Source organism: Chanodichthys erythropterus, chromosome 19, assembly GCF_024489055.1.
Source record: "Chanodichthys erythropterus isolate Z2021 chromosome 19, ASM2448905v1, whole genome shotgun sequence".
Taxonomy (NCBI): Eukaryota; Metazoa; Chordata; class Actinopteri; order Cypriniformes; family Xenocyprididae; genus Chanodichthys; species Chanodichthys erythropterus.
The window spans coordinates 5,729,109-5,754,839 of NC_090239.1; the positions used below are offsets into that span (position 1 = coordinate 5,729,109).

Consider the following 25,731-nt stretch of genomic DNA (forward strand, 5'->3'; position numbering starts at 1 on the left):
ACATAATACTGTATGGCCCTGATTTATATACTCAGTTAGATGACTATTGTGATCTATCCTAGATGCACATCAGCAGCGTTTTCTCCTAGGTGGCAAGGGAGGCAGTGCTTCCTCAAAAAAAAATGGATGAGAAAATAATTGATATTACAAAAATCAAACAAAATATTACAAAATGTGACATTAAAGGTGCTCTAAGTGATCTCACACGTTTAAAAAAAAAAAAAAAAAATTTGTCACATACAGCAAACATCTCCTCACTATCCGCTAGCTGCCTGTCCCCTGAACACACTGTAAAAAAACGTGGTCTCTGTAGTCGCCACAAGCTGCAAAAAACGGACACAAAAGCAAACTGGTGCAGCCTGGACCACTGAACACAATAAACAGCGCCCAGCCAATAACCGACAAGCAGCGTCAATACACAAGCTACTTACATTATAAATGCGCGTTCATGACGGAGAGGAGGGGCAAGAGGAGTAGGAGGGATGGTCTAGCTAGCCTCTGTTTTGTTTGACAACACTTCGAACGTCAACAGGAAGTTACTCCGCTCAGGATCGCTTAGAGAACCTTTAAAAAGTGTAAAAATCACTCATTTTTATAAATTAACACTGTCCAGCAGCGACACCCGCAGGTGAAGTTACAGTGGGAGGCTTGCCTGCTCTGTTCCCATTGAGTTAAAACAGACCCCCTAAAGCGTGCGGTGGGTTTGGTGGGGGTTGGGGGGTCACGAATGGGGGAAAGTCACATGCTTTGATTGGATGTGATTGGTTGTGATTGGATATGATTGGTTTTTGTGATAAATCCCACCTGTTGTTTTCGTGCACGTTCTCAAATAGGCCTGAATGAAGATTAAGATGACACTAATGGAAAGACTAATTTAAAAAGCAAGTTAACAACTAAGCCACTTAGATATCACCACTTTGTGTCGTGTCAAAATCAAACTTGAAATGGCCTGAAAACATGATGACTGGGGTTGTTTTAGTGTGCAATCAGCTTGGAAAAATTAAAGGTGTATCTGTGGCCAGTGTGTACAAGTTTGATGACTGCTGAAAATAAGCTAATTATTAAAAGTCCTGTTAATGGCCAAATACTAAAATTTAATAACTTTGAAAAAAAGAAAAAAAAAAAGTGGCTAAAATGTGGCTATTTGTGCAATTCATAGTAAATTGCCTGCAATACACCCAACAAAACACATAAACACAATTTGTTTGAATTTGCAGTAGCAACATTTTAGTAAATCAGGGTCTATATGCACAAATGCCATACTATAGCAAAGTAATCCAACATTATTTTTCTCTCTTTCTCTCTCAGGCCCTCCCGTTTCTCACATCTCTCTGTAAAGGTCGAATTTAATAGGATGACATTGAGTTGATATGACATACAAGGATCGTTTACTGCTTTGACTCTCTCTCTCTCTCTCTCTCTCTCTCTCTCTCTCTCTCTCTCTCTCTCTCTCTATGGAGGATAATGTTAATTAGAGTAGTTAAGGCACCCCATGTTAGCATGTTAGTGAAACACTGCTGCCAAAGGCTCAATTACCTCCACACACTTTAATGAAAGAGAGGTGTACAGGCCAGCTCATAAAAATGCTGATGTCATGCTGTTTGCCTAGAGAAGCCGATGGAGAGGAATTCAGTGTTTCTGGTACACATTATCAATATCCAATGGGCAGCATAACTCATGTGAGATGTTTATGTTATTCATTATTTATATTTATTTATGCATATTTTATATTTATATTGTATCATTATATGATTTAATGGATTGAATTTTATGAAATTATTCTGAAATTTAATGAATTGGTTTTAACACAATATTCACTCATAATTCAATTTTTTTTAATTTATTTTTTTATTGAAAATAGATATAGAATCAACGATTGACAATGCAGTCTGGAAATGGCACAAAGGCGGTTGCTAAAACATCGATGCTGGCTGTGTGCTTGACTGATCAAGGTTTTAAATATGTAAAAATTCAAATAATATCATTAACCCTGGGTTTACACATGCATTTGAGAATTATGTAAATCTGACTACCCAGGATTAATTACTAAACAGGGGTAAAGTATGAACAATGTGAAATATCGTCACTGTTGAGCACAAAACCTACTTTTATACATGGTCAGACACTTGTGTGTATCATTATATTATTAACATTTTACCAAAATCAAGCTCAAATGGAATTATAAGGTTTTTGCAGCAAATTTCAGACATACATCTTGTCCGTCATTAGAACAGCCTGAGGCTGTAAGTGTATCGCATTACATTTTCATCAGCTTACAGGTTAAGTTTATTGTAGCTATGTAGGCGCTCAGTTTTTCTGTCATTTAGCCAAAATAAAAAAGATGAAGTGCTTTGCATAGTATTTGCTATGACTTTGATGACAAATGCTAGACTAAGACACTCTTCTCTTCTCAAATACATAAAACATTAGCCTCTATATATAGTGTTTATTGAGTAAAGAAAATGGAGTATTCTTAATATGAAAGACAATGTTGTGCATATCATAGTCTACAAAACATGGAGAAAACAACAATTTGGGTGGTACGCAAGTGAACAACGGGAATGAAAAATAAAATGTCAGAATGTTCCCTTCACCGGCAGTAAAACGCATAAAGTATAAAATCCTCGTTGTTATTTCTCTCTCATGTCTCATGCAGTCAAGGACAGTGCACATTTCCTTGTGGTAATGAGATATGACCTGTATGGTTTATTAGCATCTCTCTGTACTGGTGGGTTGAGGATGTGTGTTTTCAAGCCATCTTTGAATGAACCTTCACAGTCTGTGCGTGACGGAGGGGCCATAACTCTCACGGTCATGCAAATGCTGGGATTCTCATTGGTTGATGTGAGTGAGATCGTCGGTTTCACACGAATGGCTTTTCCATCAGCATTTATCGCTGTGATAAATAGATAAATAAAATACATAAGAGAAAACAAGATGAAAGTCTCATAAATAATCCCTGGTCTCTTTTTTTCTGTCTGTGCGGAAGGATAACACATTTAAACTTTTTTTTTTTTTTTCAGTCCATTTATTGCATTTCTGTTCCTCCGATTTTAATTTGCATTTCCCATAAAAAAACAACAACAGCATTTCATTCCAGTACAAGAATTTATACTGCAGTATGTACCCATTAGCATAAAAATAAAATGGCATTGAAGTTTGAGAATCAGCATTAGCGTTATGGAAAATAAGCAAGGTCACTGTTATCTCCTTAGTTTAGTTCCTAACCATTATAACGACGCATCTGATCATTATCATATTTCATGTAAAGCATTTGTCTCTTGAGACGCTGCAGTGAAAATGTTTTTAAAGGCATATTCTTCAAAAAGGACACCCTGGTGTTGCATTAACAAAGATTCCAGGATGATGCTTTGTGTTTTGCAGAGAAGATTTTTGTCTTTCATGTATTTGTCCCAAGGTAACATGATGAAAGCTAAACAGAAAGATTTTTTAGAGCACTTAAGCATGCCTTTTTTTAGCAAGCAGAGGGATTTTGGGTGGTGAACACACACACACACACACACACACATACATACATATGTTCGCCAACCAAAATCCCTCTGCTCGCTAAAAAAAGACATGCTAAAGAGCTCTCTCTATATCTATCTATCTATCTATCTATCTATCTATCTATCTATCTATCTATCTATCTATCTATCTATCTATCTATCTATCTATCTATCTATCTATCTATCTATCTATCTATCTATCTATCTATTAACAAACTATTAATTAAGTCTTTTGCCTCAATAAACTCCTCACTACTGCTTATTAATAGATAGTAAGTTGTTAAGTTTAGGTATGAGTAGGACTAGGGTTGTTGAATATGGTCATACAGAATAAGGCATTAATATGTGTTTTATAAGTACTAATAAACAGCCAATATCCTAATAATATGCATGCTAATAAGGAACTTGCTAGTAGTGAGAATTGGACCCTAAACTAAAGTGCTACCACACACACATGTTTGTTTTTGTGAATTGTGCGGACTTTCCATAGGCCGTAATGCATTTTATACTGTACAAACCGTACTTTCTATCCCCCTACCCTACCCCTAACCCTAAACCTAACCATCACAGGAAACTGTGCACACCTTTATTTTCTCGCAAAAACATCATTTAGTATTTTTTATTAATTAATTTACATTGTGGGGACCAGTGGCTGGTCCCCACGATGTAGGTGAACTCAGGTTTATATTACATGGGTCCCCACATATTTGGTCCCCACAATTTAATATAAACAACACACACACACACACACACACACACACACACACACACACACACACACACACACACACACACACACACACACACACACACACACACACACACACACACACACATTTATATTTTCAAATTATAAAATAATTATAAAAATTAATAAATATTCACTATCAAAATATATGGCTGCTTCTGAACAGCCATTAATTGCGAAAAAGTTTGGGATCTACTAGCCAACAAAAACAATTCTAACCAGTGAATCTTGACCCCTTGGCCACAAAAGCAGTACAGCAAAACCACAGTCCAAAGCTAACTATCCAGAGCCAAAACTAGAATCATAAGCCTACATAAAATGTTAGCACTAATTTTCGGCTGCCTTGCACACTCTAGTATTTCCTTCAGGAAATGCAAATGTGGTTTAATTTCACATTCATACTTGGCAAGAGAATCTGACAGTCCTTCTTTTGAGTGTGTCTACCAAGCATGTCACTTGAGGATTTGTTAATTATGTCCAACTAATGCTTCTCACAGATTTTCTCCTTGCAGTTATGTAGTTTTATCCTTCCTTTTATAATCTTTAGGTTGTGTCAGGTCTGTTGTTATCTATAGCTGTGATTCATTTCAACTGGAATATTAATACACATCTGCGCAAATACCTAAAACCACTCATAAATCTCACTGAAAACGACCTATTTGGTATCAACCAGGGTGATCGATCATTTAGAGAAATCATATGAACAAAATTAACTTAAATAGTTTCAAGACAATATTAATGCTCAGTACAATGTGCATGTTGTCAGACAAACATAATGTAAGCTCATTTAATTAGAAACTGTGAAAAGAACTCTTTAGCTTTTTAGTGCATTATTCTTTTGAATTAATGAACCTCTTACTATGTTCCATCTTTACCTTTTGACTTTCCGTGAAGTCACTGTGTTTTTTCACATTATATATTCCACTCTGTATTTCTACAGTGATCTGTCATAGAGCTGGTTGGCATGATGTATAATTACTCATACTGTCATATAAGCTTTTGGTCAATGAAATATAAAATAATTACTATATAAATTAATAATATGGCCCTTTAGGCTGAACTTTGTGAAGTCGGGTAGCACTGGCGTAAGTCATGCCGCACATGAAGTTGGCAGGGTTTCACGATCCAGCCATGTACAGCAATACAAGCTCTCTGATAATCATGCATATCCAAGCTGTCTTTGCTATTAATGCCACAGCTATGATGTAGAAGGCTGAAAGACGGAAAGGCTCATGCAGTATTCATGCTCTTTCTCTTCTATATTTAGGTATTTCATTGAGCGCAGAGAAGACAAAGAGGTGTATTTCGATATTGAATCCATCAGCGGAGTCATTAGAACGACTCAGCTCCTGGACCGAGAGGACACACCCTGGCACAACATCACTGTCATGGCAACAGAGGAAGGTGGGTACTACCAGAAACCATGCTGGTATAGCTTCGCCACTTTAATAACTTGCAAATTAGTTCGCCAAGACAGTCTCGGCAATAAACGCCTCGTGCACTCATGAGAAACGGACTGGCTTTCCTTTTCTCGCTTTGAAAATCGCTTGCCCTCCCGCTGCTGTGAAATCAACTCTGCAAGTCTGTTAATAGTCAAGGATTGCACTTCTAAACAAACAAGGAATAGTTTGCTCAAAAATCTAAATTATTTACTCAAACTCATATTATTCCAAAACTGTATGACTTTCTTTTCTGAGAAAGGAGAAAACTGAAGACTGCTGGTTGTTGGTTCTTTCCATGCAATTAAAATGAATGAGGCTTAAAGCTTTCAAGCTTTAAAATATTGTGCACAATATTCTCTACATGTAGGATGTTGGATGTAAACTCATTATCTTGCCCTCCAGTCAGCTGTTAAAGGGTTAGTTTACCCAAAAATGAAAATTATCCCATAATTTACTCATTCTGAAGCCATCCTAAGTGTATATGACTTTCTTCTTTCAGCCAAACACAATCTGAGATATATATGTATTAAAATCTTTCTCTTCCAAGCTTTATAATCAAAGTGAATGGTACTGTGCCATTTTTTAAGCCAAAAAAAAAAAAAAATGATATATATATATTATATATATATACACTATTATATATATATATATACACATCTATCCATCACAAAAGTAATCCATACAGCTCCAGGGGGTTAACCCTCTGGAGTCTGAGGCTGATTTGGGGCCTGGAGAAGTTTTGACATGCCCTATCATTTGTGCTTTTTTCATTTGTTCATAAACACATTAATGACAAAAGTGTCATTACACTGTATTCAGCACAAACTAGGCTACCATAATATGTGAGCAACATGTATGTACATGTTTGTGTTTTTGAAGGAATAACGTTTATGCGTGGTTATTGAAAAAAAACAAAAAACTTAAGTCACTGAAATAAGGCCAAAAAAAGTATATTAAATCTGTGTTCATAAGACTTCTGGGTATTGGAGGTTGTAGATTACAGTTTTTGCTTCAGAATTATGTAAAAATTATACTGCCTACTCCTTCATATAAAACTATATTGATTTAGTTTTTGTAAGTCACTTTTTGTCAAGAAACACAGTATGCGTGGAGGCGTGAATGATCATGAATAATGGGCCATTCTCACCTGAGAAGACAAAAGAATCAAATAATAATGACCTGAAATGACTTGCATATTAATGAGGCCTTTCAGTCAGGTAGGGTGTGAAAAAACCCTCTGTAATCATGTCTCAGCTCAATTTAAAATAATGGTATTTTATTATATTCTTTAAAATATAATGTATTTCTGTGATGCAAAGTGTCTGAACAATTATGTTACCTCTATGGCAGTGGTTCCCAACCTTTTTTTCAAGAGACCCCTATTTTAACACTGAAAAATCTTAACGACCCCCATGACCCCCCCCCCATTCAAATACACCAGTATAGACATCAGCTTAATGTGACTGTCAGTTGTTTAAGTTTTTAATAACACCAGAATGCAAACAATTAACTGCAACTTGCAACTACTGAGTTTTTCCAACAACAGATTCCATTTATTTTCCTAAACCCGTTGAGCAAATAACAGCACATTTTAATCTGTTAGCGTGAATATCAAATCTATCCATTTCACTTATTACCTTAAACGTGTAACAACATGCAAGGGTTCACAATGACCGACTTTTGTTTTCAGCCTGTGCTTTTTAACTGATGAACAAACAGAAGCAAATTAAAATTTACTAACATGAATATCACTTATTCAGAGAATTAATGTATTTTTTGTTTTGCATTCTAAAAACTAAAAACATTCACCAATTAAAACACAACAATAACCACTGCATAATAAATATTTACATATTGTAAGTTATGTTTTTTCATGCCTTTTCTCTTGTTCCTGGTTGAATTAAAGCCCTTATTTAATTGTTTTAATGTGACTATTTAATGTGAAGTCTGGGCCTGCATATCCAGGGCTAGAGATTGTATATTAGGCATGATTTTCGTGACAGCCATACGAAAGTCATGGTGCACATCCAGCTTGTTGCGTGCCTTCGTTTTGATGGTTACCAGAGAACTAAAAGCAGTCTCGGACAGGTATGTTGTGGCGAATGGCAGGATGAGTCTGGTTGTAGCATGGTGCGCAAGCTTGGGTGCGACGTTAGGTCCTTTCACCAGCCAGAACCGTTTGTACCCGTGTTCATTGAAGAATCTCCTCAGAAGAGAATTAGACTTGATATCCAAGAGCTCGTCCTCCGCTTGTAAATACTCCACGTCCTCCTCCTGCGCAGTGAATGGATCCATTACCCATGCGCATTTAGCGACATGTTCATCAACATCCGAAAACCGTGACGTCATCTCTTTCTGTAGCCGTTCCATGTGAAGTATGAACTCCTTGCTCAAGGATTCAGGCAAATTTCCCCCGGTCTGTTTAAGAAGTGATGGAAAATGGTGTAGGTCTCGTTTCATCAGCTTATTCCTCCTAAAGTCCACTTTATGCACAAATGCGTCAATAATTTCCTTGCATTCCAGCACATTTGCATCCGCGCTCTGCATGCGCTTGTTTGTTTCATTATAGAGGCTGAAAATATCCGCCAAGTATGACGTTCTGATGAGAAATGCATCTGTCATTTCGTCAAACAGCTTCTGATTGTTCATTTTCAGGAACTCTTTTATTTTTTCTTTTAGTTCAATAAAACGAACCAACACTTGGCCTCTTGATAGCCAGCGCACTTCGGTATGAAGGAGGAGTGTCTGATGCACCTCATCTTCACACAGCTCCGCAAAGATTCGCTTGTTTACCGGGCGGGCTTTTATAAAGTTAACGATCTTTACAACTGTCTTCATTGTTTCATTAAGTTCATCAGAGAGGTGTTTGCTGGCCAAGGCTTGACGGTGTATCATACAGTGAAACACAAGACAGTAGGGTGCTTTTTCTTTCAAACGTGCATTGAAGCCCTTGTTTTTTCCCATCATTGAAGCAGCTCCATCAGTGCAGCATGCGACTAAATTATTATAGGGAATCTGATTCTTTGTGAAGTACGTGTCAATCGCGTGGAAAATATCTTCTCCTCGTGTTGTTGTAGACAAATTAGTCGACAAAAGTATGTCCTGCTTTAGTTCGGAGTCATCAACGTACTGCACATATGCAATGAGGACTGCTTCATCCGCCACAGTAGACGTTTCGTCAAGTTGGATGGAAAATGGGTGCATCTTTAACTTTTCAATCAGTGTGTTCTCAACATCATTTGCCATTCTGTCGATTCTGTGCTTTATTGTATTATTAGACAGAGGTACAGTTTTTAGTTTTGAAGCTGCCTGTGCCCCGCACATTATTTCTGCCATTTTTACACATGCGGGTTTGAGCAGAGTTTCCCCCGATGGTGTGTGGCTTTTTTGATTGGGCAATTAAGAGAGCGCACTCGAAGGATGCAACCGTTGCCTGTCTATTTTCATTTCCAGCTCTTGTAAAAACATCTATTATGTTCTGGGGTCTATTTGACATAACAAGTTCTTTTTTCCTCAGGAAAAATTCTGTAGGTTTACCCACCGTCTGTGGGTGTTTGGTGCTCTGATGTCTCATTAGTTTGCAGGGCTTCATGCTTTCATTCGCTAGTCTCTCACCACAGATTACACACTCAATTCTCACCTTGTCCATCGCTTCAATGAAACCAAATTCAAGATAACTGTCTAAATAAGGCCTTGTTTTCTTTTTAGCGCATTCATTTTTATCTTCTCCTCGCCGCTTTGCCATATTTTCTCTTTGCCTCGTTTTTTTTTCGAAGTTACGTCTGTATCTTCCCACTCTCGCGATATGTTGCAAAATTCTCGGCGTTAAGGATTTTTTTTTTGTCATGTTTAATTTTTTTACATTTTTTTTTTCAGAATTATTTTAATCAGAATTAATTTATCGTGCTCTTTAAAAAAAAAAAAAGATTGGCGACTGGCGACCCCTCGAAAATTATTAGCGACCCCTAGTGGGGGTCGCGACCCCAGGGTTGGGAACCACTGCTCTATGGCATTTCATATAGGCTTTTAGCTTAAAGCATGCACATTTGGAGAAATATTGATGGATTCTTATATATTTATGTCAAATTTCTATACAGAGGAGTAATATTTATTCTATATTTATTCTATATATCATCACTATGAGTGCTGGATACAATCCATACTTGCAGCCGGAGGGCGCTCTGTGGACCTTTAGGCCACAAATCCATATAAAGAAGAAGAAGAACCAGGAACTAACTGCATGTCTTCTAGAGTTCACTAACCATGGCTTTAACATCCAAATAAACACTTTTCAAGACAATAAATACACGATTGAGACGATGTATGCATGTATTGCTTCTGAATTTGCCTTTGAATAGTGCTCCCTCCGTGGGCGTGGCCGCATTAGCGGATAATGAGCTGAATCACTGACTTCTGGCATGGCTCTCTTTTCATACAGATTACATAAACACAAAATGTTTGTTTTTGATTTGACTTGCACGATTTAAAACCTGACATCTCAACGTTTCTTTAGACATAAGTTAATTTTTTTGTCATTAGTATTCATTAAGTTACAGTTCATTTTCTGAGAACTATCAGATTGGACTTTGTTCAGAGGGAGAGGAGAAATCACGAAATGTATTTTACAAAAAGCACAACATTGTGTTTTTACTCTGAGTGTACACAAATGAAAGAAGATATTCAACAGATTAAAATGGTGTATAACTCTTAATTGTATGTGCAACATTGACGGAGTATTTTGAATCTCTTTCACACTGGTAAGAAAAAAAATGCGGTGGTATCGCCGGCGATACCCTCAGACCTCAGAGTGTTAAAGGCCTTCTGAAGCGAAACAGTGCATTTTTTAAGACTTTTTTTTTTATATATATATAACTTTTTTTTATTTTCATAACTTTATATACTATAATCACTGGCTTCCGGTAACGGCCGTACGTGATTCTAGTTCCGGCGGAGGAGTGACCTCTGACCCGACGCATGATGTATTGACGAACGTGGAAGCACAGAAGATAGAGCAAAACAAAATTAGAAGTCTGAAACAATATTTTTTTTAAGAGAAATTATGGAGAAGCTTGAGTTTTTTTGCCCAACCCTATTTGTTTGAACCGTGAGAGGCGTCTACTCTCACCTAAGCTTACGCTGCTCCTACGTCCTACATCATAGGTCAGGTCAGAGGTCACTCTTCTGCTGGAACTTGACTTGCATACAGCTTTTACTGAAGCCAGTGATTATGGTTTATAAAGTTATAAATATGGATATTTTTCTTACAAAAATGCATCGCTTTGCTTCAGAAGGCCTTCATTAACCCCTGGAGCCGTATGGATTACTTTTATGATGGATGAATGTGCTTTTTAGGGCTTCAAAGAAAATGGTACCATTCACTTACATTATAAAGCTTGGAAGAGCCAGGATATTATTTAATATAACTCCAATTGTGTTTGGCTGAAAGAAGAAAGTCATATAGGATGCTTGAGGGTGAGTAAATTATGGGATAATTTTCATTTTTGGGTGAAGTATCCCTTTAATTGCTCTGACCAGATCATTGATTCTTTAATTGAATCTTTCAGATTATTGTTTTTTTTTGTTTTGTTTTGTTTTGTTTTTGTTTTTCCTGCTAGATTCATTGAAGAATCTGAATCAAAAGAATGATTAATTTACAGATTTTATATCGCTACTATTTTAAACAATCTTTAACATACTAAAGACGGTAAATGTCAAGATTTTCAGCATAAATTTTAGTGTGTTCCTTACACAAAGCTAGTCTAATGCTTTCGGAAGACTTGCCGTATAGCTCACACATTTTCTGATTCTTTTATGATGCTTTTATGCTCTTTTTGATGCTTTGTAATTGGATGGAAAAAGAGCGATCATCACAATCATTAAAGATTCGCCTTTTGTGTTACACAGAAGAAATTAATACATGTTTGAAACAAAATGAGGGTGAGTAATAATGACAGAAATGTAAATTTTGGGTGAACTATCCCTTTAAAAAAGCCACTCATGCAAGAGAACAAAACCAAGCAAAGATTATAATATTTACAATCTGAAGAGGGACCGTATTTGGAGTGTATAATCTCTGAGATGATAAAAATCACACGACATAATATAAATGGAGTCCCGTGACTCTTCTGCTGTAGATTTTATCACAGTAATTACCCTTACACCCATCATGAGTGGCACACATTCAGTCTTCTATATGATAATGATATTCCAGCACGTGAATGAAAAATTACACATGAGATCACTTTAATATATCGGTTATTTTCTCTAGACAGTGACGAGATCAAATGGAGACTTTTGCATAAGTCTGCTGCTCAGAGATGTACATTTATCTCCACTAGAGCCTCAGAAACGAGCTTATAGCCCTGTTTATACCTGGTATTAAGAAGCCTTTTGGTCGATTGGATCAAATGAAGACGGCACTAAATACAGCTGTAAATGGGGTCTAAAACATTTTGAACTTGTCCACTTTCAGCCACTACCAGAGGTAGTCAAAAACGCATTTGACCGGATTGCTTTCGGAGTGTAAACGCTCATGTGGTCGAATGTGTTTGAATAGCGTTCGAAAAGTAGTGTTAGAAAAAAACACCTTATCTCCATCTACTGACCTAATGCGTAAACACGGGAAGTGCGCTAGGCAGACGGGATTTAAACTTTGTTGGCTGAAGACCCGAGTTTTGTTTGAAGATGAAAAATGTACCAAGCACAATGTTCTCTCACCTTTCCTGATTTCTAAAACACACTCACAGCGTTTGGCCGGTCTTGCGGCTTTTAGAGCAGAAACAATAGCTGCTGCTCTCCGTATGTTTTTCCGTTGTGTCTGGGACTTGTTCATATGTAAATTGTTTATTTTGTTTTCATTAGATTGAAAGATATGAAAAGACCTATATATTTACCTGCCCATAGAGCCTCCCTTCAAAGAAATCAGGACAGAAGTGGTCGAAAGTGGACAAAAGAGACAGATTAAAACACCAGGTGTAAACAGGAATGTGTCTCTCATCTATTTGTGATCCGATCTAACAAAACGCATCTTAATACCAGGTGAAAACAGGGCCTGTGTTCTGTGCTCAGATTTGTTCATCAACATTTCTCATTCAATTCTTATATACATTTGGGAGACAATTTTATCCAAAGCGACTTAATGTGCACTCAAGGTATGTATTTTATCATTATATGAGCTATACTATGTAGCCTAACCCTATACTCTTGCTGTTTGCTGTTTTATTTCTCAAAGAGTTTCATAAAAAAAAGTATATCAGAAACAAACTTGATAATTAAATGAAACATTTCTGAGAATCACAATCAAATCATCTGAGCTATGAAAGTGCAAGAAAATAGACACAAAACAAACATGCCAAAAGGTAAATAAGCAAAATGACAGAACACAAAATTACATTTCTAATGTTGTTTTGATTGTTTTGTGCTTAAAGTTGTTGTATGCAATCAAAGATGCATTGAAGGGAGTAGAAGTATTTTTTTTTATTTTTATTTTTTTTTTATTAACTAATGGTGTGTTGTTTGTTGCCAAGGCGATGGCTTGTAGTTAAAGGCTTCATTCTGAGAAATGTTCATTTCTGGTTGCGCTGTGGGTGGGAATTCATGTTAGAGTGCTTGTTAGCGAGTATGACGAGGGAGAGGAAATCATTTGGCCTGTACGCTTATAAGATGTCTAAGCAATTATACACACATTTATTGCACTTAACTGTAGCGGTGCCATTGGCGGAAATGCTATTTTATTAGCTACATCTAGTGGAGGTGCATGAATATTCTGAATTATAAAACTGATAGATGTGGCTCTTTTTTGCCAGATTTTAAACTGCCTATGTACACATAACAATTTTTCATTTGGTTTGGTTCTGCATTCCACAAAGTTTCTAAAAGAACCAAACCAACCAGCTCTAAGATGAATCATAACATTGCAAACATTGATTTGAACCAAAAAAAAAAAAAATTGAAAATTGGAAAAAAGATAACGGGATAAGACTGTGTATAGTCTAGTCATATAACATATTTATGTGTTATATGACCAAAAACAAAGATACAATCTAAAACCGTTGAATTAAAAGCAATATAAGTGCATTAAAAAGATCAGACATATGCAAATAGTTTGAAAGTGGAAATAAATTGACTGGATTACATCATTCACAGTGCTCAAAGGGTTAGTTCACCCAAAAATGAAAATTATCCCATGATTTACTTACCCTCAAGCCATCCTAGCTGTATATGACTTTCTTCTTTCAGACGAACACAATCAGAGTTATATTAAAATATATCCTGGCTCTTCCAAGCTTTGTATTTTGAAGCCAAAAGAAAAAGTGCATCCATCCATCATAAAAGTATTGTGTTTGTCTTAAAGAAGATAGTCATATACACCTAGGATGGCTTGAGGGTGAGTAAATCATTGGATAATCTTTATTTTTATTTTTTTTAAACACAATTTTTGAAAAAAGTTTGATAACTCTTTAGTTTAGGGTCCAGTTCTCACTATTAACTAGTTGCTTATTAGCATGCAATATATTGGCATGCAATATATATAAGCACATACTAATGCCTTATTCTGCATGACCATATTCTGCATCCCTTAAGCCTACCCAATACCTAAACTTAACAACTACCTTACTAACTATTAATAAGCACTAATTAGGAGTTTATTTAGACAAGAGTCATAGATAAGTAGTTAGTAGACAATGAGAATTGGACCCTAATCTAAAGTGTGACCAAAAGTTTTATTGAGATCACAAAGTTGAAATCGGACAGTGATTTGGCTTCTACAGAAGTGGATACTTTTATCACACTTTGAGCTCATTGAGGGTCTCTCTTTTTATTTTGTATTTATTTCCCTAATGCTCAGCTCTATATGCCAACATTTGAATACCTTCCTGGAAAGTATACTGATATATTCATGGCAAGTCTTTTTGTTCTTACAGTTTTAACAGTGTGAAAAATTCCTAGAGGAAACAATGTGGTGTTATTCATCAGGGGGGAAAAAAACAAAACAAACAAACAAACAAAAAAACCTACTGCCACCATTTGATCATTTTCCCTGTTTATAATGAGTAGATATCCTGCACAGTTTAGCTGTTGATACAGGGCTAACAGTGCTCATGCACCTCTTCTAGAAAGCATTGTGAAACGCACGCATGAAGTCATCTAATAATAAACACTACACACGCCGAGCACAACACCAGCCTGAGAAACTGTAATAGGCTGTTACTCCCTCATATTCTCTCTGAAATACTTCACACATGCTGCAGTAAGGAGAGAACGCATGCAAATGATGTACAGTACAAAATAACAAATAGATGAGTTATTTATATGTAATGAATGAGAAACCAGGCGAGGGTAGGGGATAAAAAAAAAAAATGGGTTGAAATGAATACTGAAAAGCAGTAACCAAAAAGAGTAAGATGGGGACCAGAGAACAAATATTCCAACAGAGGAAAAGATATCTACCTATCTATCTGTCTGTTTGTCGCATGCTTTGGTAAGAACTGCAAAAACATATATATCATTATTAGTTAATTAAAAACTATGATAAGCGAGTCTAAAAGATGCAAAGTAAATTCAAAAGACCCTAACTGAATGTAATTTATCTTGTTAATTACTCAACGTATAATTGTGCTGAATATTTTACATGTTGTGGGCCTGTTTTTAATTTAGGGGGAATTATAATGTCTTGTTAATTTCTGCATTTTTGCATTTATAGTGTTTTGATTCATATTAATTAAACCAGCATGGGTCCAACTCACTCTGAGAATTGCTATTAGATGATTTAGGCAATTTGTAAACAAAATTAGCCAGATCCCACCCAGGGATCAAGGAGTACATGCAAATTTACCTTTCGCTTAAAAATTACAGTTCAGATATGTGTTCTTTTGAGACAGAATGCTAGGAATTTGCATAAACTGTGTATGTTAATCAGAAATTAATTGGTCATTGCTTTTATATATAATCAGCAATACCACATTCTAGATCATTAATGTCCACATGAAACCTAACGATTTTTACTTAATTGAAACCACTGTCATTTCTAAAGTTCTACACATCCCCTGATCCTTGTGTGTTTGTTAATTAAATATCTTGCTAGTTTCATCATGGTTGCAGCTACTAAGTTGAGTATAGTACTCTTAAACCCTTTTAAATTATTTTAACATTTTGATTTACTTTTCTGCAGCTTTTCCATCAAATTCAATTAAAACAATGTGAAAAAAGTATTTAGTTTGTTTTTGAACCTGCATAAGAACTATCTTTATGAGAAGTGACTCAAAACACAAAAACTAGCCACAGGAGGTCACACGCCAGTGTACCTTTTGTGCCGGTCCTAAGCCCTGATAAATAGAGAGGGTTGTGTCAGGAAGGGCATCCGACGTAAAACTTTTGCCAAATTCATTATGCAAATCACAAATATGACTTCCATACCGGATCGGTCAGGGTCCGGGTTAACAACGACCACCATCGGTGCCGTTGACCTACAGGGCACTGGTGGAAATTGGGCTACTGTTGGTCGAAGAAGGAGAGTAGGAAGGTGTGTTAGAGGAGGAAGGCGTGTCCGTAGGCAGAGAGAGAAGAGGAAAGGCAGGAGTTTAGGACTGAAAGTAGGGACTTTGAATGTTGGTACGATGACAGGTAAAGGCAGAGAGCTGGTAGATATGATGCAGAGGAGGAAAGTTGACATTCTGTGTGTCCAGGAGACCAGGTGGAAAGGGAACAAGGTTAGAAGCATTAGAGCAGGGTTTAAACTGTTTTTATCATGGTGTGAACAGAAAGAAAAATGGAGTAGGAGTGATCCTGAAGGAGGAGTTTGTGAAGAATGTTCTGGAGGTAAAGAGAGTGTCAGACAGGTTGATGAGTCTGAAGCTGGAAATTGAAGGTGTGATGTTGAATGTTATTAGTGCCTATGCTCCACAAGTAGGTTGTAAGCAAGAGGAGAAAGAGGAGAAAGCGAGTTGGAGGAAGTGATGCAGACTGTTCCCAGAGGTGAGAGAGTGGTGATAGGGGCAGACTTTAATGGACATGTTGGTGAAGGGAATAGTGGGGATGAGGAAGTGATGGGCAGGTTTGGTCTTCAGGAAAGGAACCCAGAAGGACAGAGATTGGTATTCTTTGCTAAAAGTATGGAGATGGCTGTGGTGAAGAGGCAGGAACACAGAGGCAGCAACACAGGGTGACATATAAGAGTGGTGGCAAGAGCACACAGGTGGACTATATCATAGGTGAGAGTGTAGCTAGACAGCATAGGATGGTGGTGTGTAAGATCACTCTGGTGGTGAGGAAGATGAAGGCAGAGCAGAAGACAAAGTGGTGGAAGTTGGAAAAGGAAGAGTGCTGTGTGGTTTTCAGGGAGGAGTTGAGACAAGCTTTAGGTGGTCAGGAGGTGCTTCCAGATGACTGGACTACTACAGCTAGAGTGATCAGGGAGACAGGTAGGAAGATGCTAGGTGTGTCATCTGGAAGGAGGAAAGAAGACAAGGAGACTTGATGGAATGAGGAAGTCCAGGAGAGTATCCAGATGAAGAGGTTTGCTAGGAAGAAGTGGGACAGTGAGAGGATGAAGGAAAGTAGACAGAAATATAGGGTGATGCAGTGTGAGGTTAAGATAGAGGTGGCAAAGGCCAAACAGAAGGCTTATGAGGACATGTATGCAAGGTTAGATAGTAAGGAAGGTGAGAGGGATTTGTATCGGTTGGCGAGGCAGAGGGATAGAGACGGAAAGGATGTGCAGCAGGTTAGAGTGATTAAAGATAGAGATGGAAATGTGTTGACAGGTGACAGGAGGGTGAGGGAAAGATGGAAGGAGTACTTTGAGGAACTGATGAATGAGGAAAATGACAGGGAGAGAAGAGTAGTAGAGGCAAATATTGTTGCAGGAAGTAGAAGGGTGAAGTTAGGAAAGCTTTGAAGAGGATGAAGAGAGGAAAGGTGGTTGGTCCATACCAGTGGAGGTATGGAAGTGTCTAGTAGAGATGGCAGTAGAGTTTTTAACTAGGTTGTTTAACAAGGTCTTTGAGAGTGAGAGGATGCCTGAGGAATGGAGGAGAAGTGTTTTGGTGCCGATTTTTAAGAACAATGGAGATGTGCAGATTTGTGAAAGCTACAGAGGTATTAAGCTGATGAGCCATACAATGAAGTTGTGGGAAAGAGTAGCGGAAGCAAGGCTAAGGGGAGAAGTGAGCATTTGTAAGCAGCAGTATGGTTTCATGCCAAGAAAGAGCACTACAGATGCCTTATTTGCTTTGAGAATGTTGATGGAGAAGTACAGAGAGATCAGAAAGAGCTGCATTGTGTCTTTGCAGATTTAGAGAAAGTGTATGGCAGGGTGCCAAGAGAGGAGCTGTGGTATTGTATGAGGAGGTTTGAAGTGGCAGAGAAGTATGTTAGAGCTGTGCAGGATATGTATGAGAGCAGTTGGACAGTGGTAAGGTGTACCGTAGGTGAGACAGAGGACTTTACGGTGAAGGTGGGACTGCATCAAGGATCGGCTCTGAGCCCCTTCTTGTTTGCAGTGGTGATGGACAGGCTGACAGATGAGGTGAGACAGGAATCTCCATGGACTATGATGTTTGCGGATGACATTGTGATCTGTAGTGAGAGCAGGGAGCAGGTGGAGGAAAGTCTAGAGAGGTGGAGGTTTGCTCTGGAGAGAAAAGGAATGAAGGTTAGTCACAGCAATGTGTGTGAATGAGAGGGAACCAGGTGTAAAAGTGAGGTTTCAAGGAGAAGAGGTAAAGAAGGTGCAGGATTTAAAGTACTTAGGGTCAACAGTCCAGAGCAATGGGGAGTGTGGAAAAGAGGTGAAGAAGCGTGTGTAGGCAGGTTGGAATGGGTGGAGAAAAGTGTCAGGTCTGTTGTGTGATAAAAGAGTACCAGCAAGAATTAAAGGAAAGGTGTACAGGACTGCAGTGAGACCAGTGATGTTGTATGGTTTGGAGACAGTTGCATTGAGGAAAAGACAGGAGGAAGAGTTAGAAGTACATCAGAGGGACTGCACATGTGAGATGTTTTGGAGACAAAGTCAGAGAGGCAGGGTTGAGATGGTTTGGACATGTTCAGAGGAGGGAGAGTGAATATATCGGTAAAAGGATGCTGAGGTTAGGGCTGCCAGGCAGGAGGTCGAGGGGAATACCAAAGAGGAGGTTTATGGATGTAGTGAAGGAGGACATGAAGGTAGTCGGTCTGAGAGAAGAGGATTCAGGGGATAGGGCTAGATGGAGGCAGATGATTCGCTGTGGCGACCCCTGAAGGGAACAGCCGAAAGGAAAAGAAAAAGACTCAAAACACAAAAACATTATACATTTTTTATCAGATTTATTTCTTCTGAATTGGAATTATCACATGAAAGATTTTATTTTCTCAAGTGATTTTTTTAAGCATTTTAAGTGCACCATGGATTGATTGAATATATGAATAAAGGGTTGGATTGATGAAATGATTGGTGAATTATGAATTAACACTTAGATGGATCTTCATTACCAGATGCTTGATGTTCCTAAAAACTTTTCTTGTAGCTTGGATGTTCTTTCACATGAGCCGTTTTTTGCACATGCTGCAATGTTTCCATCTGTTTTCAGACAATCCCAGTCTTCAGAGCCACGTGCCCATTACAGTGCAGGTTCTGGATGTGAACGACAATCCTCCGAAGATCAGCACAGAAGATGAAATCATCATCTGTGAAAGCACCAGAGCAGGACAGGCAAGTCCCACAACAGCCAAACTGTTTCTCTGTCTTACTTTCTCTCTGACACCTTCATTCCTTGTCAGTGGCGGCCTGTCAAAGGAAACTGAGTCCAAGTTCAAAATTAACTTAGCAATTAAAGTAATAAAACTAACTGCTGTTTTTTTTTGTTTGTTTGTTTGTTTGTTTGTTTTACTAATGAGCATAATTCATATGCATGTACTGCATAAATATGTATTTTTGTTTGTGCAGTGATTAAAAATGCTAGAAGTTACTGAAGTGGCAAATGTTAAGTTGGTAAACTGAAAGATTATATTATGGGTTTGATCAATATGGATTTACATATCAGCCTGCCCAGAAAATTTCCTTACAGACCGCCACAGTTCCCTGCCATGAATGGTGTGAAAAAGAGAGAGAGCGTGAATATTTAGAGGGGCTGAAATAGAAAAATGGAAGGGGGTTATAGGAATGCTAATCATCTCTCAATGAGAATAAAAATCTGATCAACAAAGCGTGACAGCTCTGACTCACTAAAGCACACTCCTATTTTCCTACCCACACTTTTCCATTTAATTTTGAAATGCTGTTTTTCACCAGCGGCCCAATGAAAGAGAGGGATGAGAGTGAGAGAAAATGAAGGACAGCTGAGGTCAAGCCCATTTTAATATCCCCTGTGTTCCCAACATAAAACAGTACATCCAATATCCAAACTACATTACGGGAGTACCGCATTAAAGTGCTGCTGTGCACTTTTCATGGGTTTTAAAAGTGTAATGTGTACTTTCTGCACCACTAGTATCACCAAACTGAAATGCCAAAATAAAGTCTATATCGCAAACTCCTCCCCCGTCTGCCATTGGTTGGAAAAACAGATTGCCCCACACCTAAACTCACATCATTGGTTGAGTCAGTGTTGCTGAGTAGAATAGATAAATGTTTTGATAGTGCCATTTTAGACTTTGTGGCGAAATCATCCTACATATGGTTTATTTACAGTTGTCTGCATATATGCCTTGATTGGAGGAAGTATTTTAAACATCCTTTATACTTTTTTTTTTTTTTTTTACTGTACTTTGTAAGTTTGATTTAATAAAGAGGAGGATTTAGGACTTGAGAAACTGCACCAGTTTGCTCAGGTTTTAAAGCTGAAGTGTTTGTATTCTTCAATGTAAGATGATCCTCCAGCAAGCAGTCTAATATACTGATTCACACTTAATTATTATCAGTTATTGTTTATGTCTAATTATTAATAGAATAGAATATAATAGAAATCTTTATAGGAATCAAATACCTATTGGGTTGCCAGGACAACTTTTAAATAATGGTTATTAGTGTAACTCAGTAGTGTATCACAGTTTCCACTTACATATAAAGCAGCACAACAGTTTTCAGCAATGATACAACACTAATTCAGCATATTAGAATGATTTCTGAAGGATCATGTGACTGAAGACTGGAGTAATTCAGCTTTAAGCATAAATGTATATAATAGTGAAACAATTGACAATGACAACCAGTGGTATGGATTTAGTGTGGGACTACCTGGTTTGGGAAACCTTTTTACCTTTTTTTTTTAAATTGCACCTATTTTTCCCATTTTTACAAGATGTAATTTTAGTCTCATGTGTCCCCAGAATGTCTCTGTGAAGTTTCAGTTTAAAATACCTCATGGATCATTTAAAAAATCCATGTTGTAAATACCCATTTCTGACTACAGTCAAAAACAGGCTGTTTTCGTGCATGTGCCTTTAAATGCAAATGAGCTGCTGTGCCCCGCCCCCTCTCTACGATCACAGTTCCTGCCTAAATTGGATTCTCTGTCAAATATTAACTAGACATGTGCTTAGATTTGATTATCATCTATATCGCGATCACTCACACGGATAGCATAGTTCTTCTTTCATCATTAAAGTTTATTATTTCCATGTGTTTTAAAGCTAGTTTAAACTTCTAATGGATCATTTTCTGAGAGCACTTATCTGAAGCACATGCACACAGGCTGTCAGATGTCAAGTCTCTGAGTAACTTCTCTTTCACATTTTGTTTAAACTGTCAAATGCACACAAGTTTCTGTCAAAAACATACAGTTCACATAAACAGTCAGTTATGTCTGTGAACGTAAATAGCAGGCAATGTTACAGAAATCGTATGTGTATATTAGATCTGTGCCACATTCGGCGTGGGGTGGTTGTGATCACACACTGCCAACATACATTTAAAACACCTTGTAAAAGTGGATTTTGCATAATAGGTGCCCTTTAAATAACAATAAAAAAATAATAATAACATAATACAGACATTGATATAAATACAACAAAATAATTCTTAAACCATTTAAAGTAATTAACAGGCATTAACTTTTAAAAATTTCATTGTGAAGTTATCTACCTTTTTATCATTTCTGGTTTCACACAAGCTAGAAGTGATCCAATTAACGTCTCCTTCAGTCTGAACCTCTTCAGCAGGGATGTGCAACTCATAATGGACCACACTCAAGGAATCAAATACCTATTGGGTTGCCAGGACAACTCTGACCAACAAAACAGCTAGTTTTGACGCACAAAGCATTCCTGGAGCTGCTGAGATGCCAGCTAAGATTTCTGAAGCGATGAGACGAGCAAAACAGAAAGAATGAAGCAAAACTCTATTCTGAGGTTCTGAACCCTGCTGAATTAGACTTCTGTCTCCCCAATAGAGTATACTGGTGGAATCTATACATGCCATTTAGGTATCTTAGGGGCAGTTTTGGCATCTGACTTATAAACCGAAGGTTGCGGGTTTGAGTCTCAGTACCTGCAGGAATTGTACAGTAGGTGGGGGGATTGAATGAACAGCACTCTCTTCCACTCTCATTACCCACAACTGATGTGTCTTTGAGCAAGGCACCTAACCCCGGGCACCACAGCAAAAATGGCTGCCCACTGCTCCGGGTGTGTGTTCACTGTGTGTACTCACACTATTGTGCGTATGCACTTGGATGAGAGAAATGCAGAGGACATATTTCGAGTATGTTACACCATACTTGGCTACACATCACTTCACTTTCACTTAACTAGCAAGTCCTCCTTCACCAGAGAGACACAAACAAAGCTAAGAAATTTCACTAAGCAGCCTAGATGAGCATGAAATTGTTTCTCACCGATGTCTTTCTCGATTTTGTTCTGTTGATGGCAGGTCATTCAGACAATCACTGCTGTGGATAAAGATGATTTTGCCAACGGAAAAGGATTTTCCTTCTCTTTTCCTGGAGGAGTTCCTGCCAACCCTAACTTTACAATTAAAGACAATGAAGGTATGCAAAAACATTTTTTTTTTTTATTTATTCTGGGTATATTTTAAATGTACGTGCATGGGTTGCATCTTTCACAGTCAAGGAAACTTGGAAATGTCAGGATATTCATGATTTTTTGGTAACACTTTATTTTAGGGTCTTTTAACTAGTCACTTATTAGCATGCATATTACTAGAATATTGGCTGTTTATTAAAACTTATTAGGCACATATTAATGCCTTATTCTGCATGACCATATTCTACATTCTTCATCCTAACCAATACCTAAACATGACAACAAACTTACTAATTATTAATAAGCAGTATATTAGTAGTTTATTGAGGGAAAAGTCATAGTTAATAGTGACTATGTGTTCCCTATGCTAAAGTGTTACCCATTTTTTTTTAGTAATAATAACAAGTCTAAAATATTTCATCAGCTAGTTGCTCTTTTTCGTTGTATTCTATAAAATTATTTTTAAAAAGTCCTTGTCTAGTAATCACAAACAACTGGAAAAGTCATTGAAATTCATTAATATGCGGGAATCCTAATGGGTTTGTGTTAATGTGTGCGGTCTAATAATCTTCTCCATTACTACAAAAGGCACACAATAGCTTTCAGAAGATGTTTACTATACATTCCATTTTCATACAAGCTAAAATTATGAATTGACATATCCTTGCTAATTAGAAAATTCAAACTGCTTTAAATGTTTATATTGCTCTTAAGCTTCAATAGCTTTCAAAGGGAAAATTACTGAAGAATTCTTCAGTTATGATCAATAAACTTCCCTGTTGATGTTGACCAGCATTTCAGTTATAATTAAATGTCGACTGCAAGCTTAAGAGAGATGATTGATGACTGTTTAGATGCAGATGGAAGTAAGATCCCTTATGCATGATTAATAGCTGATGAGAAGTTAAATCAATGAGCTGTAAAGGCATTTCTCTCAATAATCAGTACCACCATAACACAAAAGTTATTTTTTGCTCTTGCTTTGTTTGTTCTATTATGTTTTGGGCATCTGTAAGATGTGAAAAATATTGGTTTGTTTTTATTATTCATTGCCATGTAATTGTAATTTTTTTTTAAGTCAACATGAAATCAAAGTGGACACTATGTTTTTGGTCAATTGGTTACCCTGTTTAAAACCAGCATTAACAGACCTATGTTGGTTTGCTGGTTTTAGTCTGACCAAGCTATAAACAAGTGCCCAAAACCTAAACCAGCCAACAGAGGAGCTAAGACCATGAAATTAGCTTAGGCTGGTTTAAGATTTTTGTTTGTTTGTTTGTTTGTTTGTCCATGAAGTGGCACCTTTTATCTGCTAGTGTCACTTTTTGTCTGTGGCGCCTTGGGTGAACTTATATAAAGTGACTGGTGAAGTTTTTGTACTCTTCCAGGCACCCCATTTCCAATATGCAGCTCGAGCACAGTCGGCACGGTTTATTTCCCTCATCACTGTCCCTTGCTGTTGAAGAGTACTAGTATTGCTTTGGAGGGATTATGTGTCTAACCACACACAGTAGTGTAGTCCCTTTTGCTGTCGAATGAATTACCACCTCCCTAAACTCCTGAACCAACGGCCTTAATGCAATACTCAACACAGATGGCTGCAGGCTGGAGGTTACCATGGAGACCACTCTTATTCGAGTGTTGCCCTCGGGTCCAAATTCTGGACCCTGAAACCAGTAGGGGATTGGTTTTGGAAGGATACCTGATTAAGTTTTTCTTAAATTTCATACTTATTTTAATTAGGGTTGTGAAGTTTAGGGTTAATTGATATGATTGTAAAGCGCTTTGGGTGTACAGTAGTACATATGAAAGCGCTATATAAATGCCTCATTCATTCATTCATTCATTAACAATTTAATTCCTGAGAGCAAGCAAAATTCAACAACTTGACAGTGCAGTTGGAGGAAAAATACACAATGTATGTGTCTTAAGATGTGTTTTTCAAAGCTTAACTTATTCTAATTTGACACGTCTTCTTAAAAAGGTGGTGCTCATGGCGCAAGTCGCTGAAAATCAAAGAGAAGTGAGATGTCCGTCTGACACATTTGTACAATACATTTTTGCATTGTTTATCACTTCATAGGGTGGCAGAAACGCAGTGCATATTCGTCAGTGGTGAGCGGATACCTGCCTTTTGCAGTTTCCCATGCGCTCCAATTAAAAACAAAAAACAGCGCAGGAGGGGCCTGTCAATTCAGAAGACAAACCAGTGGGCCACTGTCCCTGCATGATGGGCCAGTCCATGGCAAAAATAAATAAATAAATAACCTTGTATCAGCCCTACAGGTGCGTCGGTCCACTGGGAAAATGCCCGGGATGCCCGATAACCAATCCAGCCCTGTGTGTGTGTTGGGAATCGTTCGTGAAAAATCACGATTGTTGCACGCCTAGATAGTATTGCAAGTTCCTCTCTTTCCCTTTAGCCGACTGCAGTATGGAGTTTACTTAATTTATCCAAGTGGTACTCAGGGCAAGTCTCACTCTTCTCACACAGTTTATCGCTCTTTAATCTCTCTCCACTGGGACACGCCACTGTTTACCGGTCTAAGAATTATCAGCTCTTGCCACGGGTGGTCGATGCTGGCGTGTGCTGATCTTATTGTGTCTGTAGAGAGGCTGTGAGTAAGTGAAGCCCCCTTGTCTACAAAGACCCAAAGTGCTTCAAATTTAGCAATAATACCACTTTTTCATCTTTACAAGTGCTGGAAAAGAGCAAACGGGTCTTTATGGAGCTACTCTGTCTGTATCTTAATGGCTGTTTTGTGGTGAAAAGTAAACACATTGTATCATGCTGACTGACTTTGCCATCTTTGACTTTTTAAGGTGTTCAATGGAATTACCAGAGTGCTGCAAAATAAATATAATATGCTTCTATCTATCTATTTCTGGATTTACCAATGCAAATTTATTTGGTACGCAGTTAAAGGGAGGCTAAATGGACTAAATTATTGTCAGTTCACGTTTTGCTTTATGAATTCAGTCTCTCTGTGAATAACAATGTAAGACGGAGGGCCCCAGAGCGCAAAGAGGGACCCTCGCACGGATATTCGGGTTGATTATGTTCTCTAGTCAATTG

General features: G+C 37.7%; 1 protein-coding gene across 5 annotated transcripts in view; it reads left to right on the forward strand.

The window, feature by feature from the left end:
* The window catches only part of LOC137007322 (cadherin-18), a 100,674-nt gene that overhangs the window by 56,643 nt on the left and 18,300 nt on the right, over positions 1–25,731 (forward strand). For 2 of the 5 annotated variants that reach the window (XM_067368622.1, XM_067368625.1), the window contains exons 7-9: positions 5,525–5,661; positions 19,265–19,386; positions 22,543–22,660. In XM_067368622.1, coding sequence (XP_067224723.1) covers positions 5,525–5,661; positions 19,265–19,386; positions 22,543–22,660 — 377 coding nt within the window. Of the gene's footprint in view, positions 1–5,524; positions 5,687–13,937; positions 13,953–16,989; positions 17,026–19,264; positions 19,387–22,542; positions 22,661–25,731 lie in introns of all 5 variants that reach the window. The other 3 variants (XM_067368626.1, XM_067368624.1, XM_067368623.1) reach the window with 3 other exon arrangements.